Source organism: Vitis riparia, chromosome 7 (genome assembly GCF_004353265.1).
Source record: "Vitis riparia cultivar Riparia Gloire de Montpellier isolate 1030 chromosome 7, EGFV_Vit.rip_1.0, whole genome shotgun sequence".
Classification (NCBI taxonomy): domain Eukaryota; kingdom Viridiplantae; phylum Streptophyta; class Magnoliopsida; order Vitales; family Vitaceae; genus Vitis; species Vitis riparia.
The window spans coordinates 9,355,446-9,374,317 of NC_048437.1; the positions used below are offsets into that span (position 1 = coordinate 9,355,446).

Here is an 18,872-nt window from a genome sequence, read left to right on the forward strand (position 1 = left end):
AGCGGGAGGCCTTTTGATTTGTTGGGATAAGAGGTCGTTGGAAATATTGAATTGGGAAGAGGGCCAATTCTCTCTATCATGCAGATTCAGGAATGTGGAAGATGGGGTTGTCTGGGTGTTCACGGGAGTCTATGGTCCTTTCACCAAAGAGGAAAGGGAATGCTTGTGGGAAGAAATTGGGACTATTAGAGGAATTTGGGAAGATCCTTGGTGCTTAGGGGGTGATTTTAATGTTACCCTCTTTCAAAGAGAAAGAAGCAGACAAGGGAGAATAACCCCGACCATGAGGAGGTTTGCTTATATTATTGATGATTTAGGACTGGTGGATCTTCCACTGCAAGGGGGAGTGTTTACTTGGAGCGGGGGCCTTAACAACCAGTCCTGGGCTAGATTGGACAGGTTTCTTGTGTCTCATAGTTGGTTAGATCAGTTTAGTGGTGTGCTTTGTCTTATTTCCGATCACTTCCCTCTTCTCCTGGAGGGTGGCGGGCTAAGAAGAGATCATTCTCCTTTCAGGTTTGAAAACATGTGGCTAAAGGTTGAGGGCTTTTTAGATCTTATCCGAAATTGGTGGAAGGGGATTGAGGTCAGAGGCACTGCTAGCTATAGACTGGCAGCAAAGATGAAGGGAATCAAACAGAAACTAAAAGTTTGGAATAGAGAGGTTTTTGGGAGTCTGGAATGCAATAAAATTTCAGCTTTGTAGCAGGTGGAATTTTGGGACCGGATGGAAAGTGAGAGAAGTTTGTCTTTGGAGGAAACAGAATTAAAAAAGGAAGCAAAGGAAAGCTATAAAAAATGGGTCCTCATGGAAGAAACCCATTGGAGACAACTCTCAAGGGAGATATGGCTTAAGGAAGGGGATAAAAATACGGGCTTTTTCCATCGTATGGCAAATGCCCATCGCAGCAATAACTCCCTGGACAAAATTAAAATTAATGGGGTGTTGCTCTCAGAGGAGCAGGAAGTGAGGGAAGGGGTTGCTAATGCTTATCGGCAGATGCTTTCTGAAGATTTGGGTTGGAAGGCGGATATTGGAAGACTTCAATTAGAACAAATCAGCCAGCAAGAAGCAGAGAATCTAGAGATTACTTTTCTGAAAATGAAGTCCAATCGGCTTTGATGGAGATGAATGAGGATAAAGCCCCTGGACTGGATGGTTTTACTATGGCGTTTTGGCAAAGCTGTTGGGAATTTGTTAAAGAGGAGATTTTGGAAATGTTTAAGGAGTTCCATGAGCAAAGCTCCTTTCTCAAGAGTTCAATAATACTTTCCTGGTTCTGATTCCTAAGAAATGTGGGGCTGTTGATCTTAGGGATTTTAGACCCATTAGCCTTTTGGGGGGCCTGTACAAGCTGTTGGCTAAAATGTTAGCAAACAGACTCAAGAGAGTGTTAGGCAAAGTGGTAGCCCCAACCCAGAATGCCTTTGTGATGGGAAGACAAATTCTTGATGTTTCTTTAATTGCGAATGAGGTGATAGACTCGTGGCAGAAAAGAAAAGAGAAAGGGCTCATATGCAAATTGGATATTGAGAAAGCGTATGACAGCATTAACTGGCAATTCTTGTTGAAGGCCTTACAAAAAATGGGATTTGGATCAAAGTGGTTGGGTTGGATGTGGAGTTGTTTATCTTCAGCCAAGTTCTCAGTACTGGTTAATGGGGTACTAGCTGGCTTCTTCCCGAGTTCTAAGGGGCTTCGCCAAGGAGATCCCCTATCTCCTTATCTTTTTATTTTGGGAATGGAAGTGCTAGATGCTCTAATTAAGAGGGTTGTTACTGGGGGTTTCCTTTCAGGGTGTAGTATTCGGGGTGGTAGAAGACCCAACCTAAAAATATCTCATCTATTCTTTGTTGATGACATAGTTGTGTTCTGTGAGGCTAATAAAGAGCATCTAACTCATTTAAGTTGGATTTTGTTTTGGTTTGAAGCTGCTTTAGGTCTAAGGATTAATTTGGACAAAAGTGAAATCATCCTAGTTGGTGTGGTGGAGGAGATTGATGAGCTGGCAGCGGAATTAGGGTGTAGGGTGGGTTCGTTGCCTTTACAGTATCTGGGCTTGCCATTAGGGGCTCCTAACAAGGCTCCTTCTGTGTGGGATGGGGTGGAAGAGAAAATGAGGAGGAGACTTGCGCTGTGGAAACGACAATATATTTCCAAATGTGGGAGAATCACTCTCAAAAAGAGCACCTTGGCTAGCATGCCAATCTATCATATGTCTCTATTCCGGATGCCTAAGACAGTTACTAGAAGATTAGAAAAAGTACAAAGAGATTTCCTTTGGGGAGGGGGAAACTTGGAAAGGAAAGCTCATCTAGTTAAGTGGGAGGTGGTTTGTGCGGACAAGAATAAGGGAGGGCTAGGCTTAAGGAAGCTAGCGCTCTTGAACAAAGCTTTGCTTGGTAAATGGATTTGGAGGTTTGCTTGTGAAAAAGACAATCTTTGGAAACAAGTGATAATGGCGAAATACGGGCAAGAAGGTCATGGTTGGAGAACAAAGAAGACTTATGGGGTGTTTGAAATAGGGGTGTGGAAGGAAATTTTGAAGGAAACTGATTGGTGTTGGGATAACATGGTGTTCATAACTGGGAAGGGTAGCAAAATCAGTTTTTGGACTGATGTTTGGTGCATTGGTACAGCGCTGTCCCAAAACTTCCCTCATCTATTTGCTCTGGCTTCCCATAGGAATGCTACGGTGGAGGAGATGTGGGATTAGAATTTCGGTCAAGGGGGTTGGAATCTAAGATTTCTGAGGGATTTTAATGATTGGGAGTTGGATATGATAGGGGACTTGCTCTATGTTCTGAGGAGTTACAGGCCCTCTTTGGAGGAAGACTCAGTTTGTTGGAAGGGAGGAAGAAACGAACAGTTTAGGGTCAAAGAAGCGTACAGCTTGTTGGTCAATCCCAATGACATTGTTTTTCCGTCAAGTTGTATTTGGGTGGCTACAGTTCTAACCAAGGTAGCGTTCTTTGCTTGGGAGGCTACGTGGGGGAGGGTACTTACTCTTGATAGGCTCCAGAAAAGAGGATGGTAGCTCCCTAATTGTTGCTTTCTGTGTGGGTGTGAAGAAGAAACTGTAAATCATATTCTTATACACTGTATAGTGGTCAGAGTCTTGTGGAATATTGTCCTTGGGTTATCAGGTGTGCAGTGGGTCTTTCCAGAAACTGTAAAGAAGGTCTTAACTAGCTGGAGGGGCCCTTTTGTGGGGAAGAAAAGGAAAAAGATATGGAAATCCATACCGTTGTGTATTTTTTGGACGGTTTGAAAGGAGATGAATAAACTAGCTTTTAGGGGGGGAGTGTTAGATATTCAAAATCTTAAGAATTCTTTTATTTGTAATTTATGGAGCTGGGCTAGATTGTATATTGGAGAGACACGTCTATCCCTTATAGGGTTCTTTGAGTGGTTAGCTTCCAATTAAGGGGTGGTGAGGCTCTGTTGGTTTTCTCTTTGTTTTGAGAGGTGTTAGTTGCTTTGTATACCCCCTGTATGTTTTGTAACTTTTCGCCTCTGTTTTTATACAAATTGCTTTACTTATAAAAAAAAAAAAGTATTGCAATCCTCAATGGTGAGACTCTATTGATTTTGTTCTTGGTGAGACTCCTAGAAGACCTTAGTGGGACTCTAAGGTTCCATTTCTTTGTCGTATCTTTTTTCTCTCTATTTTATTTTATCTTATTTTCATCTACTATAAATTTTATTCCTTGTTCCTTTCCTTACACCCTAAAAATAAAAATCTTAGCCCACCTATTTGAGTGTAGTCAACCATCCTAGGGTTGTCCTACATTAGTTTTGGTATTAGAGCAAAAGTTCTTGGCATGAAGGCATATGTAATTGAGGAGTGGAGCAATGTATGCAAACATGGTTGAAGGCTACAACTTTTTAATGCAATTGTTGGTGAACATACCAAGGCTAAACGAAGAGGAGGACTAACAATGTACTAGCATCTTTTGAACTCAGTTGCTTGCCAAGGGAGACTATGTACTTTGATTATTGATGGAGGTAGTTGTTTCGATCTAGATTTAGAGGAGCTTGTTGAGAAGCTTAATCTAAAGATAGAAGAACATCCAAATCCTTATCAAATAGCATAGGTAAATGACACATCTAATTTGGTGAGTTCTCGTTGTCTAGTTACATTTAATTTCAATAATAATTTTGAGTTATCAACATGGTATGATGTTTTGCCGATGAAAGTTGCCCATATTGTGCTTGGAACGCCATGACTTTTTGATGAAAGGGTTCAACATAATGGATATGAGAACACTTACACACTTGTGCGCAGTGGGCGTAAGAAGATCCTTCGTCCAATGAAGGAAATTCCACCAATTAAGCAACCAAAGGAAAAATTAGCATCCTTGAAATCAGAAGAGTCATCAAATGAAGAGTGTGGGAAGCAACTCTCCACAAGCTTGTTGATGACATATAATTATTTCGAGAACTATCAACTTGTTTTACAATACTGAGAAGTTTTTCAAAGTTTGATATTTGTTTTGCATGAAGTTGAAGAAATTCAAGAGATCTTGATATTTTGTCTAATCATGGTAATTAGTCGACGAAAGAAAAAAAGGGGTGTAAGACATTGCTTGGAATTTCAATTGATTGTGGAAGATCACTAAAACTCGAGGTCGAGTTTTCTTTCAAGTTGGGGGGAATTGATGAGGATGGATCTTTAAGATATACGTTAAGAAAGGGAATTTGTATTAGTTGTAATTAGAGTTGGATTAGTATTACTTGGAATAAAATTAGGATTAATATTACTTAGGATTAAATTTGTCTTAATATTTGTTGGAGTCAAATTAGGATTAACTAATTAGGTTATAAGACAATTAGAATTAAAGTCATAATAAGTTATTAGAATCCTAGAAGACTTCGGATTTCTTAGAGAAGCCTATAAATAAGGTTAATTTATGTAAATCAAAGTAATGAATTGATTAATGTTATTAATATAATGTTTTTTTTTTTATTGCAAGTGTTGCAATCCTTAATGGTGAGACTCCATTGATTTTGTTCTAGGTGAGACTCCTAGAAGACTTTAGTGAAACTCTAAGTTTTCCATATCTTCTTTCTCTTTATATTTTTTTTAATTTAATTTTCCTCTGCTATGAACTTTATTCCTTATTCCTCTCCTTATACCCTAAAAATAAAAACCCTAGCCTAAGTGTAGGCAACCATCCTAGGGTTGTCTTACATCAACCTATCTTGGATGAAAGGAAACATAGTGTTGGTTAGAGAAACACTCACATGAGGTGTTAGACTTCACAGAAATATCAATGTTAGATTTCTAGAAAAGGGGGTGGTCTTTGCCAAATAGATGCTTTTTGTGTCATGTTGAGGAAGAATCCATAAACCATCTCCTTGTCCATTGTGCAATGACAGGAGTCTTGTGGAAATTGTTGTTTGCTTTTTTTTTAAGGGTGTCTTGGGTGTTTCCATCGTCGGTTAGAGAAACTCTTTTAGGGTGGCATAGGTCGTTTGTGGCCAAGGAGCACAGGAAGGTGTGGACAACGGGACCATTATGTTTGTTTTGGATAGTGTGGAAGGCAAGAAATAGAATTGCCTTTGAATGGGAAGAACTCTCTATCCAAAGTCTAAAATGTTCTCTTGTTTCTTGTCTTTGGTTGAAAGCAAAGGGGTGTTTAGATGATGTTCCTCTAACTCTTTTTAGCTTTCTAGATTGGCTGGGCCCTTGGTGAGGGTGGGGTGGTTTTGTTCCTATGGTGGTGGTTGGTGGTAGCTATATACTTTTTGTATACCTTGGGCTTCTATTCTGGCAGTCCTTTTTAATATAGTTTTCTCTTTATCTATCAAAAAAAAAAAAAAAAAAGATTAGAAAAATCTTACCTATGTGAATATACACATTTGAAACCAGGAATTGCAGTCCTAAAAAGATGCATGTTCCAAAAGTTGTAGTTATGGTTGTTTTATTTTTCTTTTCCTTTTCTTTCCCCTTTTACAAGATAATTGTTTGTTTTTCTCCTAGAAATATTCTTTTCTTCAGATTGTTTTCCTCCATTAAAATAAATTGTTTGAATAAAAATGTTGTATCTCATTTCCATCATTTCTACTATGACCAAAAGCTCCCTTTCATGCTCTAGTAGAAATCGCTAGATGGCTAAGGTCTTTTGAATTGTTGTTCCTGGATAACATAAATGATTTGTTGATGCTGTATAAATATTTCCCCCTTTTCTTTTTTTGATCAGAATCAACATTTTATTTTGTTAATAATGAAACAAACGGTACAAGAAGGATGAGCCATCCTTCAAGAGAAAAATAAAATAATAGAACAACGAAAGAATTAAAAGCTAAAATCCCTACCAAAAAGCTAACAAAAACATTAAGTACCTTGATTTTCCTGTTTATCCAGTGTCTAGTTAGTCAAAAGGAATATCCATTGTGTAAGAACAATCCAACTCTCTAGAAAAATCAATTATTATTATTATTTTGATCAGTAATGATTTTGTGAATCCAACAATCCAGTCTCCAAGGTTCCAGCTTCTGGTGTGAGATCCATGAAATGACTAGAGATAAGTCTCCTTCAACAAAAGAAGTTATGAATACCCGGAGCTCCCTCCCAACAGGATCATTGAAAACTCCCACTCTGCCCTAGTGATTCTGATAGCTCCACCAATCACTATTTGTTCTGGGTTTCCCAACGAGAAACCATTAATTGAGCTTAAGGCAAGCCATTGAAGGGGGTTTCCACTCAGTACACCACTTCTAGAACAACGTAAAAATTCCAATTTGACATAATGACAGGCTTTTCTGGGGATGAATGCATGAAATATCCCAATGTGTCAGTAAAATTCCAAATTTCTCTCCATGTGGTAGTAGTAATGCAAAACAGTATAATGATAGCCTATTCTCTGAACCGAAATCTCATTCAAAAAAGGGAAAAAATAAAATAAAATGAAGGCATTCCTGATGTTTCTAGATTGGCTCAAAAGTAAAGAAGGCAGCTTAGATCCACATGAAAATATACAAGAAGTAAGGTAGACCAGAAGGATAACACACTAAATGTCGAGGTTTCATTGGTTTCTGTCTGAACCTGTACAGTGATGCTTTACTGATAAGCCAGAGTGTCAACATCCACTGTCCAACAATTAAATATAAACGTTGATTCTTTCCTGTCTGCAAACAAATCAGACTTAAAAGCTCCTTTATATCGATGTAGTTCCTTTTCATTTTTTATTCTGTATCACCTATATATGATATCACTACTTATTTTGTTTTAATTTTTGTATTTCATCTTCAAATGCAACCTGATAACTAAGTGAAGAGAATTCTCCTCGAAATTTCTTGCTTAATTTCAGGTTGCTGGACTGAAACTCCTCATATAAGGAAATGGTGAGAAATCCAAAATCTTGCTTATTCTCTCCTCTCTTCTTGTGTAAGTGAAATAAATACTATAATTAGTGCTGAGTTTATCCCCTTGTTTGAACAATTTGCTTGTATTTCTACAACCCTTTCTTAGATGAATATTGGAGTATGATGTGAATGCCACAACATGTGCTTTACATGCAATACACACACACAACACTTTTTCCTTTTTCTTTTGTTGCTCTTTCTTTGTTATGTGTATACAGGTGGGGTGTTGTTAAGGGACATGACTATCAGTGATATATGATATAATTGTATTAGCTGCCTTATAAAACTAACTCTTGGTTTTCCTATACATTTTGAGTAATTATTATAATATTTGGTTTGTAATTACAAGTAATACACCTATTTTTCCTTTAATTTATCTTTTTGATAAATAGTAAATTATATTAGGAAAAGGAACATAAAGGGTTAAACACCTTAGAGTTTTTTATCAAGACAACCAAGAAACGAAGCGCTAGAGAACAGAAGAGAGAAACAACCTTGGTGTGTGATGCACATAAAAAGGACAACCAACAATAATTATCTCTTTCTTAATCATTAGATGACATTCTTTTACTTGTCCCTTCAACAAATCTAGCAATGGTGCTCGCTCAAATAGGTGAGACTTGAATGCTTAAAACTAAGTAATGCTAAGGGCTTGTGTGAAAATGTTGATTCTGTGGCAAGTAAAGGTTGTGAGGTTATATCGATTTATCCCTTTTGTATAAAGCGTCCTTGAAAAGGAAGACAACTTTGCAAAGAAAATATAAGGGTTAACAAGTCTTTAATTTCTCTATTTTAAAGAATTATCTGAAAATTAAAATCCAAGATGGGGTGCCACACACAAAAGAGTAGAGCTTGAAAATAGGGATGTATAGGTTGATCTCCATCCTCATCGAATATCTCAAACTCAACTTTGGTGGATGTTAAACTATAAACTACCAACTTTCCATATAGGCCATAGTTATAGATTGTTCGGATAGAGCCCTTAAAAATATGACATGATGTAATAATAAATGAATTTTATTAATATTTATATTATAATTTTGATTTTCCATTCATTGTACTATTTATGCATTATGTATATTTAGTAAGCAGACTTACATTACTTGTATTATACATGTTTTAGGTGCATTATGAGTAACAAAAAAGATCCAAAGCATAGGTTTCTTGCAAGTTGATAAAATTTTCACAATTGGTTCATGGATTTAGGCAACAATCTATTTGAGGCTGTAATACACTACCTTCTAATTAGAGGGATGACTTGTCTTGGTCATCAGGATGAGTTTCCCATGATGAATGTAGTAGTGTGTATGTTACACTTTGGATAGGACCTATGGTGAGTCATGATATTGACTACTGGGTAGTCATGATTTTTCTAAGAAACTATGGTCCATGAACTTTCAACCTTAAGAGAATATTGATGGTCCATAAACTCTCAACCTTAAGAGAATATTGAAGTAACGCTAAGGTCTTCAACAACTTTGACTTATGGGTGAGGCCTTGAGGTGGTTATATATTCCATACAAATTGAGTTATTATTAATTAAGGTAAGCGGCAACATGTATTCTTAAGATAAACATCTTGATATTTCATGGGTTTGAAACAATGTCTTCTTAGGTGATACTAAGGACATATGATTATGAAATCTGTGGTCGTAGTAATTCATTAAATGGAATTTGACATATGCTTTTAGAGAGTTGAAGTAATATCAGTTGATCACATGATAGGGGGATCTAAGATTTAAGGATGGTAGAGGTAAGCTTGAGAGGTTGAGAACATTCACCTTGTTAGATTATGAATACCGGTTAATAGAGAGCTTGCATGCAGTCGTTAGTAGGTCATAGACCCGAACTTTATATCTTGATTTAATATTATATGATACTGATGTGCATTTGACTATCTGTAGTAGGATATTGAATCGACTTTAGAATTGGATTATGTGGGAGCCAATGTTTTTCTATGCATGTCAGTGGTCCTTGCTTGAGCTCATATTCCTTATGAAACATTATTTGAGAGATGTTTGAATTCTTTATTCGTATGTGTGCAAAAGGGTGTTTTGGTAAATATGTAGGTTTGCACAAAAGACTATGAATGATCTTTCTGGATTGGGTTAATTAATTAATTGGAGCCTAATAAGGTTAATTGTTAGTTACAACCCACTGGACTAGGTTAAGTGATTCAAGCCCAAGATGGAATCAAGTCACTTAAGTCTACAAGGATGTTTATATAAACCCTTTTAAGGGTTTAGGGTTAGACACTTGATTCATTTTTTCTTTCAAAGAGAGATTGCCAGCCTTCATCCCCAAGAGAGAATTCTACCATTCTCAAATGTCAAGGTAAAGGAAAGAGTCATTAAGTAGAAGATTGCAAGGTTTTTGAGATCCGCATCATCCTCGTCATTGAGTGGAACTAATTTGGGAATATTCAAATTATGGGTAATGTTTTTGGAGCACCTAGATCTATAGTTTTGTCTTAGTATTGCTTTTGTTGCTTAGATCTAGTATCTCTAGGAAGATAGTTGATTGCATGTCAACAATCCAAGGTGTAGGCTTTGAGGAAAATGAATTTTTATTAATCCTCTTTTTTGAATAAAACACGAAGGGTACTATATAAGTTTATATAGAAACTCCTTTAATTAGAAAATAGGAACTTCCCCAAAAAATAGAGACTTCTCTAGTTAGAAAATAGGAATTTTCCTAAAAAATAGAGACTCCTCTAACTAGAAAATAGGAACTTTCCCAAAAAATAGAGACTTCTCTAGTTAGAAAATAGGAATTTTCCTAAAAAATAGAGACTCTAATTAGAAATAGGAACTTCCCTAAAAAATAGAATAAGAAACTAATTATAAATAAATCTGAATTTTAAAAATAAATATCAGGATAAAATTTGAATTTATAAATAAATATCAGATTCTATTATTTTTCCTAAAAATAATAACAATATTCCTAGATTCTTGAAACTCCCCCTTAAGTTGGTGCATAGATATCTATCATGTCCAACTTGCTTGTTCGATTCGAAAATTGGTCTTTGAAGTCCCTTAGTTAGGATGCCAACTAGTTGTTGTGTAGTTGGAACAAATGGTGTGCATATAATACTAGCTTTGAATTTTTCCTTTATGAAATGTCTATCAATCTCCATGTGTTTAGTCCTATCATGCTAATTGGATTATGTGCAACACTAATTGTAACTTTGTTATTACAATAAAACTTTGAAGGGTAGATTGTTGGTTATCTCAGCTCTTTTAAGACATGGTTAAGCCACAACACTTCACAAACCCCATGTGCCATCATTCTAAATTCTACCTCCGCATTACTCATGACTACCACACTATGTTTTTTACTCCTCTAAGTAACCAAATTTCCCTAGATAAACGTGCAATACCTTGAGGTTGATCTCCTATCAGTCACTAAACCAGCTTTGTGATGACCCTCCCTTGCAAGCACCATCCCTGCAAGGTAGTGCCTCCTCTCTAGTCTAAGACTGAGATGGAGATACTATCCTATGAAGGGAAATTAACTTGTGACCAAATAAATTGTGTCAAAGCAGCACAAAGGAGCATATTAAAGGAACTATATAATCATTACTCTTCCGAGATACAAAACTTTTAGTACACCAAGGTGGGGCTTAAGGAACCAAAACTTGTACATACCTAAGGAAATGACTATATGCCAGCAGTCTATCCAAAAGAAGCAAAAAGAAAATGGCAACCATGACTATATGCCTTGTTGTCCGTTTGGAACTTGCTTAGTATCTAGTTCTACTAGGTCCTTATTTGAAAAATTTAGAGAACTACAAAGTGAGTATAACTCAGTGAATGATCATATAATGCAGTTTTTAGGATGGTCAGTCCAAGATAGAAAAAAGAGTTTCATCATGCATGGAACACTCAACGTAGATAATATATAGCATAACAATCAAGTAAGCATACAACATTGACAACTCGATGTATCATAAATCAAACACATGCATAATCCACGACTACGGTGCCACTCCAACTCTTGACACATCCCAATATCATGCTATATAACTGCTACAGTGCCCTTTCCTCCATCGACGTATACATATATGCATCCGCAGAGGACATATGTCTCATATATCATTGTGTCTTATAGACATAGTGCCCCTACATCTCTTGACATGCTTCTCATACAAATTGCTCCAATGCCCATTCATCTCTCAGCAGAAAAGTTAACTAAGTCAATAGGTTACGCTGTGCTCTTCCATTTCTATGACACTATATAGGTTTGGGGTATATTACAATCACATCCACAACAATAATGTAAAATACCACAATGATGGTACCTGTGATATTCAATGAATAATGCATACTAGGTAAGCTCCCAGGAAAGACTGGTGGGGTCATAATGGTCTCGCTTAAAACCCAACTTCCTTAGACAGAGCTTCCCTAAACCGTACCCATACCCTCATGATCACTGAACCATCTTAACTATTTATATACATACATATCAAGGAACACATATTTATTATGAACATAACATTTGACTAACACATTTTCAAAGCATATTTCATGATATTTAAAAAAAATGAAAACATATATAACATTTGAAACATGAGATATATAATTCTAAAACCATGTAAAATCATGCATTATAAGATCACTCACCTTTTGGACTGGAATTATCACATTACATCTGTTATGAGAACTCAAGGATCTAACCTTTGGAATAGTACCACTATAAGGGCTTTTTATACTTCTCTAATTTCCTTTCTTAGTAGGTGAATGCCCTGTTTATAGAAACTTAAGTAAGCAAGCTCATAGGTGACTTGTTGCTAGGTGTCGAACAAAGGGAAGTGATTAGTGTTCTCCTTATTCCATGGAGACGACATGTGACACGTGCTTAATCCTTGCAACAAATTGTTGGAGGTGACACATGTCACATGCTTAATCCTTGCAATTGCTTGGCAGGTGCAGCAACTTACTGGAGATGACATGTGACACGTGCTTAATCCTTGTAGATACTAGGCAAGTGCAACAACTTAGACACCTTGTGATTCGTTGCCTACCTTAGACACCTTATGCTTGGTTGCCTACCTTAAACACCTCGAGCTTGGTTGCCTACCTTAGACTTCTCGTGCTTGGTTGTTTGCTTTACTGATGCCTTATTCTTGGTAAGGGATAGGCAAGAAGGTGATGTTCTTGCTTAACAAGGGGGTAATTGAAAGGAAACTTAAAAAATATTGATATTAAAAACTAGGGATGTTACGAACTCGATCTACATCTGTGTATACTTCAACTCCTTGCTGCTGATTTTTCTTAAAAATAGTCCTTTTCATGGTGTATTCTTCAAGTACATTAAAATTCTATGAGCTACTTCGAGATGCACTTTAAAAGGTGAATGCATATATTGACTTACCGCACTAACTGCAAAGGCAATATCTGGTCAAGTATGAGATAGGTAAATCAACTTATCAGCTAATTTTTGGTACCTTGTAGTATCCATTGGAACCCCACTTTCTACCTTTCCAAGTTACATTGGGATCTATAAGGGTATCTAAAGGTCTACAACCACTCATTCCTGTTTCTTTTAGGAAATCAAGAATATGTTTTTGTTGTGAATCAACAATTTTCTACTTTGATCATGCTGCCTCCATTCCAAGAAAATATCTCAGGGCTTCAAGATCTTTAATTTCAAATTCAGCAGCTAGACACTTCTTGAAATGATTCATCTCAACTGTATTATCTCCGCTTATAATAATGTCATCCTCATAAACTATTAAAACTGTAACTTTACCTCTTGGAGAGTATTTTAGAAATAGGGTGTGATCTGTTTGTCCTTGACAAAAGCCTATTTTCTTCATAAAGCGGGTGAACCTCTCAATCCAAGTATGAAGAGATTGCTTAAGGCCATATAATGACTTTTGTAGTTTACAAACCTTTGAGCCAACCCTTTTTTCAAATTTGGGAGGTAGATCCATGTACACCTCCTCCTTTAGGTCTCCATTAAGGAAGACATTTTAACATCCAATTGTTGTAGTGGCTAGTCTAGATTTGTAGGAATTGATAAAGAAACTTTGATTATATTTAATTTTGCAATGGGAGAAAGTTTTCTGAGTATTCAATTCCATATATTTGTGTGAATCCCGTAGCAAAAAGGCACATCTTATATCATTGTAGAAAGCCATCATAATTATATTTGATAGTGAACACCCACTTGCAGTCAATTGTAGTCTTCCCTTTAGGTAGAGTTACCACCTCCTATGTCTTATTCTTCTCAAGGGCCCTCATTTCCTCAAGAACAGTTTTCTTCCACTTTGGAATATTTAGGGCATCCTGTACATTCTTCGGAATTTCTACACTAGAAAGTTGAGAGATAAATGTGACCATGGAAGATGGAAATTTCTTATAAGACACAAAATTGGACATAGAATGTTGAGTACAAGGCCTAACACCTTTTCAAAATGCAATAAGGACATCAAGATCACTAAGAAACTCTACATGTTTAATATTGGAAGAAAAACATGGTTTAGATGGAGGATTACCTTTCTTAAGTGGTGAGATTAATCTGTTCCCGGGACAGATTCATGGCCTTGCTATAAAGTAGGTTCCTCCATCATTTGAATATGGTTTCTCCTTGAGTATACACAAAGCTCATGATTGATTTTACTTGTATTTTCACTGAATTAAGTATTTTCATGATCATGATCATGTATTGGCATTGAGGCAGGTTGTCCAAAATTTTTAATAGCTAAATCATTTGTTTTTAGAGTTTGTCTACTACCAATAGATTCATCAAACACAGGTGGCTGTTTTTCTGGAGTTTCAGATTGTTATTGAACTAATGGTGGCTGAAACAGTGGTTGGTCTAACTCAAACACCTTGTTGGAAAATATGAACAACTTGTATGAAGACTTTCCAGCTAGGAAGGAAATATTTTTGAATTTAGTTGTTCCTTATTAGTTTAGTTGACTGATTCCTTTTTGTTAATAAAGATATCCTAGGATAGAAATACGCTCTTTTTTTTTTTTCTTTTTTCTTTTTTTTTTTGGGTCATTTTTAACCTCTTACAATTTGTATATATTTGGTGTAATTTCATTGAAATAATACGAGATAGAAATTCTCAAAAATCCAAAGTTAACGTGGTATCAGAGTAGGAAAACTCTCTGCCAAGATCCATCTTCCCACCATTGGGCCTTCATTGCTCAGCCATAAGCCTGCCCAGTCTTCATTTTTGAGCAGAAACCCCTTTAATTCCAGACCAACTTTTTTGCTATTGTTTTTTATTTCTCCATACCAGCCTTAATTGCAGGTAACTCAACTTTCTTTCATGCTTATAGGCTTCCAGACAAACTTTTTTTCTTCTCCACACGTCTGAAATTAGTACTCATATAACCAGCCAATTCACAACCCAGAGCACAACTCCCGATGACTATCAGAATATCTCTACTTCCTTCAAGCTCAATGGTGGAAATTATCTGTAGTGGTTTCAATTGGTGAAAACGTATATTAAAGGAAAGGGGAAGCTGAGTCATCTTCTTGTCCTACAATCAACTAGGATGATCCAAATTTTGTCTCTTGGGATGAAGAATATTCTCAGATTATGTCTTGGTTATGAAATTCCATGCAATCGGAAATTAGTCGTATTTGTATGTTTCTCTCCATGGCGAAGGAAATTGGGGATGCAATTCATCAAACCTACTTAAAGGTGCGGGATGCTGCTCAGATTTATCAAGCCTACTCAAGACAAAAATCGATGATGCCAAACAAGGTACCCTATCTATAACTGAGTATTATATTGTTATAAAGGGATTTTTTTTTTTTTGGATAAATAAACCTGAAGTATATTATCAAGAGGCAAACAACCACAAAGCATACAGGATGTATACAAGGTAGCTTAAACCTCTAAGAGCAAGCTTTGAAACAAAAAACCTCACCAGCCCTTAAGTGGAAGCTAACCACTCCAAAAAACCTATAAGAGACGAGGACTCCTCTCCAATATACACTCTAGCCCAACTCCACAAATTACATATAAAAGAATTTTTGAGTTTTTGTACTGCTAAAGAACCCCCTCTAAAACCTAATCTATTCATTTCCTTCCAAACTGTTCAAAAAATACACAACGGAATAAATTTCCAAATATTTTTCCATTTTTTGCCCACAAAGGGCCCCCACTCCAACTAAATAACACCTCTTTTACTATTTCAGGGAACACCCACTGAATGCCAAACAAGGCAAGGACAATCTCCCAAAGGACTTTGATCACTATACAGTGTAAAAGAATATGATTTACAGTTTCTTTTTCACAGCCACACAAAAAGCAACGATTTGGGATCTGCCACCCTCTTTTTTGGAGTCTATCTAGGGTAAGAACCTTCCCCCACGTAGCCTCCCAAGCAAAAAAGGCAACTTTGGTTGGGACTCTATCCACCCAAATGCAATTCTTCGGGAAGGAAATGTCATTGGGAGCAATCAGCAGATTGTACGCTTCCTTAACACCAAACTTTCCATTTCCCCCACCCTTCCAAGTAACTGAATCCTCCTCTAAAGTTAGCTTGTAGCCCCTCAAAATAGTTAGGGTTAATTGGTTAAAGGGGTCAAAATCACCCCCATATTTGCAAATATAACCCACTAGTCAAAAAGCAAAAAAGTTGACCCGATTGAGACAAAAATGCCCTTCTTCTTTTATCTCTCCAACACATACAACTTCTCCTCTTCTCCTTCATTTACAGAACGACTCCTCATATTTTCCAAAAAAATTCTCTCATCATCTTCTTCTACTTCATTATCTTCCTTTGGTGCATAAAACGAAAAGGTCATCTCCTCTTCCGCTTCATTTACAGAACGAGTCCTCATCTTTCATCATCTTCTTCTATTTTATTATCTTCCTTTGATGCACAAAACGAAAATCTCATATTTCCTTCAAAAACCCTAGAAATCCTCTGTTTCATTTCGAATCCTTGGAAAAATTGTTATTTTATTTTTTTCAAGTTATCTCATATTATATCTTCAAGCACGAAGGAAACAATGAGTTAATTGAGAGTGATAGGAGAAAAAGATTTTAAAAAGTGGCGAAAAGCAAAAATGTCAATTGCAAACAGAAGAAAAAAGTGAAGCAAAGGAAAGTGAAGCTATTGAGCAAAAATCCCAACTACTGTGAAACAGTGACTGTGAACTTAACTGTGGTTAAGTTCTTTATTAATGGAACTCAATTACTATTAAGTTCAAGTGAAAATTCGGACTGTGAACTTAATTGTGGTTAAGTTCTTTGTTAATGAAACTCAACTACTGTTAAGTTCAGGTGAAATATCTTACTGTGAACTTAACTATGGTTAAGTTCTTTGTTAATGCAACTCAACTACTGTTAAGTTCAGGTGAAAATTCTGACTGTGAACTTAATTGTGGTTAAGTTTTTTGTTAATGCAACTCAACTACTGTTAGTTCAGATGAAAATTCTTTGAACGAACTTTTTACTTGTTCAGAACTAACAATGAAGTCTCTATTTTTTACCTATAATGTTGAAGTGAGATTTTGAATTTTCAAGAAACAGAAAGAAATAAAATAATAATATAAAAAAAAATTGTTGGTTGCTTACATTTTTTTTTCATATTTTTGTGACCAAAAATGAAGAATAGATGAAACAATGGTAAGAAGTTAAACTTGATCTCCGCAGGAAAAGAGAGAGAAGAGCAACCAATGACCGAATAAAAAAATTAGAACCTAATCTACTATAAAACAAAGGGAAAGGGAAAGTTGTCTTGAAGGGAAAAATGAGGGGGGAAAAGGAAATGAGAAGTTGTATGTGTTGGAGAGAAAAAATAAGAAGGGCATTTTTGTTTCAATCGGGTCAATTTTTTTGCTTTTTGACTGGTGGGTTATATTTGAAATATGGGGGTTATTTTGACCCCTTTAACCAATTAACCCAAATAGTTAACAAATCTCCTACTAAATCCAGCTCCCAATCATTAAAAGCTCTAATGAATCGTAGATTCCATCCTCCCTGACCAAAAGTTGAATCCCACACTTCATCCACCGTTGCATTCCTATGGATAGCTAAAGCATATAATTGGGGAAAGCTTTGGGACTACGTCGCAATGCCACACTAATGATCAGTCCAGAATTTAATTTTAATACCATTACCAAATTTGAACTTTATATTTTCCCAACACCAATTTGTTTCCTTCAAAATCTCCTTCCAAACCCTCACTCCAAATGTCTCATTAGCCTCATTTGTCCTCCAACCAAGGCTCTCTTGCCCATACTTCACCGAAATCACCTTCTTCCAAAGGTTTTCCTTTTCACAGGCAAATCTCCATATCCATTTGCCAAGTAAGACCTTGTTCAAAAGAGCTAGCTTCCTTATGCCTAGACTACCCTTCTCCTTATCCACACACACCACCTCTCATTTAACTAAGTGGGCTTTCCTCTCCAAGTTTCCCCTTCCCCATAGAAAATCTCTTTGTAATTTTTCTAGTCTTCTTGCAACTACCTTGGGCATTCGGAAGAGAGACATCTGGTAGAGGGGCATACTAGCCATCGTGTTATAAAGGGATTATGACTTGAGTTGGATCATCGTCAAAGTTTTAAGATGGAATGCAATAAAGATGCAACAATATACCAAGAGTTTCTTGAGAAAAAGAGACTCTTTGATTTTTTGGCTGGTTTGAATGGTGAATTTGATCAAGTTAGGGTCTGGATTCTTGGGAGAGATCCATTGCTTTCATTGAATGAGACATTTGCTATTGTAAGAGGAGAAGAGGGATGAAGAAATGTAATGCTGAAAACTTTTGATTCTGTGGATGGCTCTGCACTGTCTACATCTAAGTCAAGTGTGAATGGCGGAGTCATGACTACCACTATTGCTGTTGCCAATGCTGCAAATTCAGGAAAGATGGAGGGACGAAAACCAAGTGAAAAGGACTCACTTTGGTGTAGCTACTACCACAAGAATCGTCACACCAGGGAAAACTGCTGGAAGCTACATGGCAAGCCTTCAAATTTCTTTGGAAAAAATAATGGCAATAGGGGAGGAAATTCATGTTACAAGCCCCAAAGTTGTGTTGCTGATATAGAAGCAAAACAGCTGAAAAATATTGCTATCAGAGAAATTTTCAACAACGAGGAGATAACCAGAGGGTTCTAGTCATTTTGCCCAAACAGGTAAGTATTCCCAAGCCCTAAGTGCCTTTAGAAGTCAGTATACAAGCACTTGGATCATAGATTCAGGGGCTTCAAACCATATGACCAGTTTCTCTAAGTCCTCCTCCACTTATTGTCCTTGTCTTGGAAACCAAAAAATAAAGATTGCTGATAGAACTTTAGTTAGTATAGCTGGTCGAGGAAATATTTCGATTTCACCATCCTTAACCTGGAAAAATGTCCTAAATGTTCCCCAATTGTTTGCAAATTTGTAATCAATTCCTCAAATTACCAAAGACCCTAATTGCTCAATGATATTTACATCTTCTAAATGTGTTTTTCAAGACTGTTTTACGGGAAGGATGATTGGGCATGCTAGTGAGAAAGAAGGGTTTTACTTTCTTGAAG

The 18,872-nt window shown here is 36.5% G+C and overlaps 1 protein-coding gene across 7 annotated transcripts in view; it reads left to right on the plus strand.

The window, feature by feature from the left end:
• LOC117918598 (beta-hexosaminidase 3) overlaps window positions 1-18,872 on the plus strand; it is a 67,889-nt gene that overhangs the window by 34,821 nt on the left and 14,196 nt on the right. For all 7 annotated transcript variants that reach the window (XM_034835358.1, XM_034835359.1, XM_034835357.1 and 4 more), the window contains one exon: window positions 7,318-7,351. In XM_034835358.1, coding sequence (XP_034691249.1) covers window positions 7,318-7,351 — 34 coding nt within the window. The remainder of the gene's footprint in view (window positions 1-7,317; window positions 7,352-18,872) is intronic.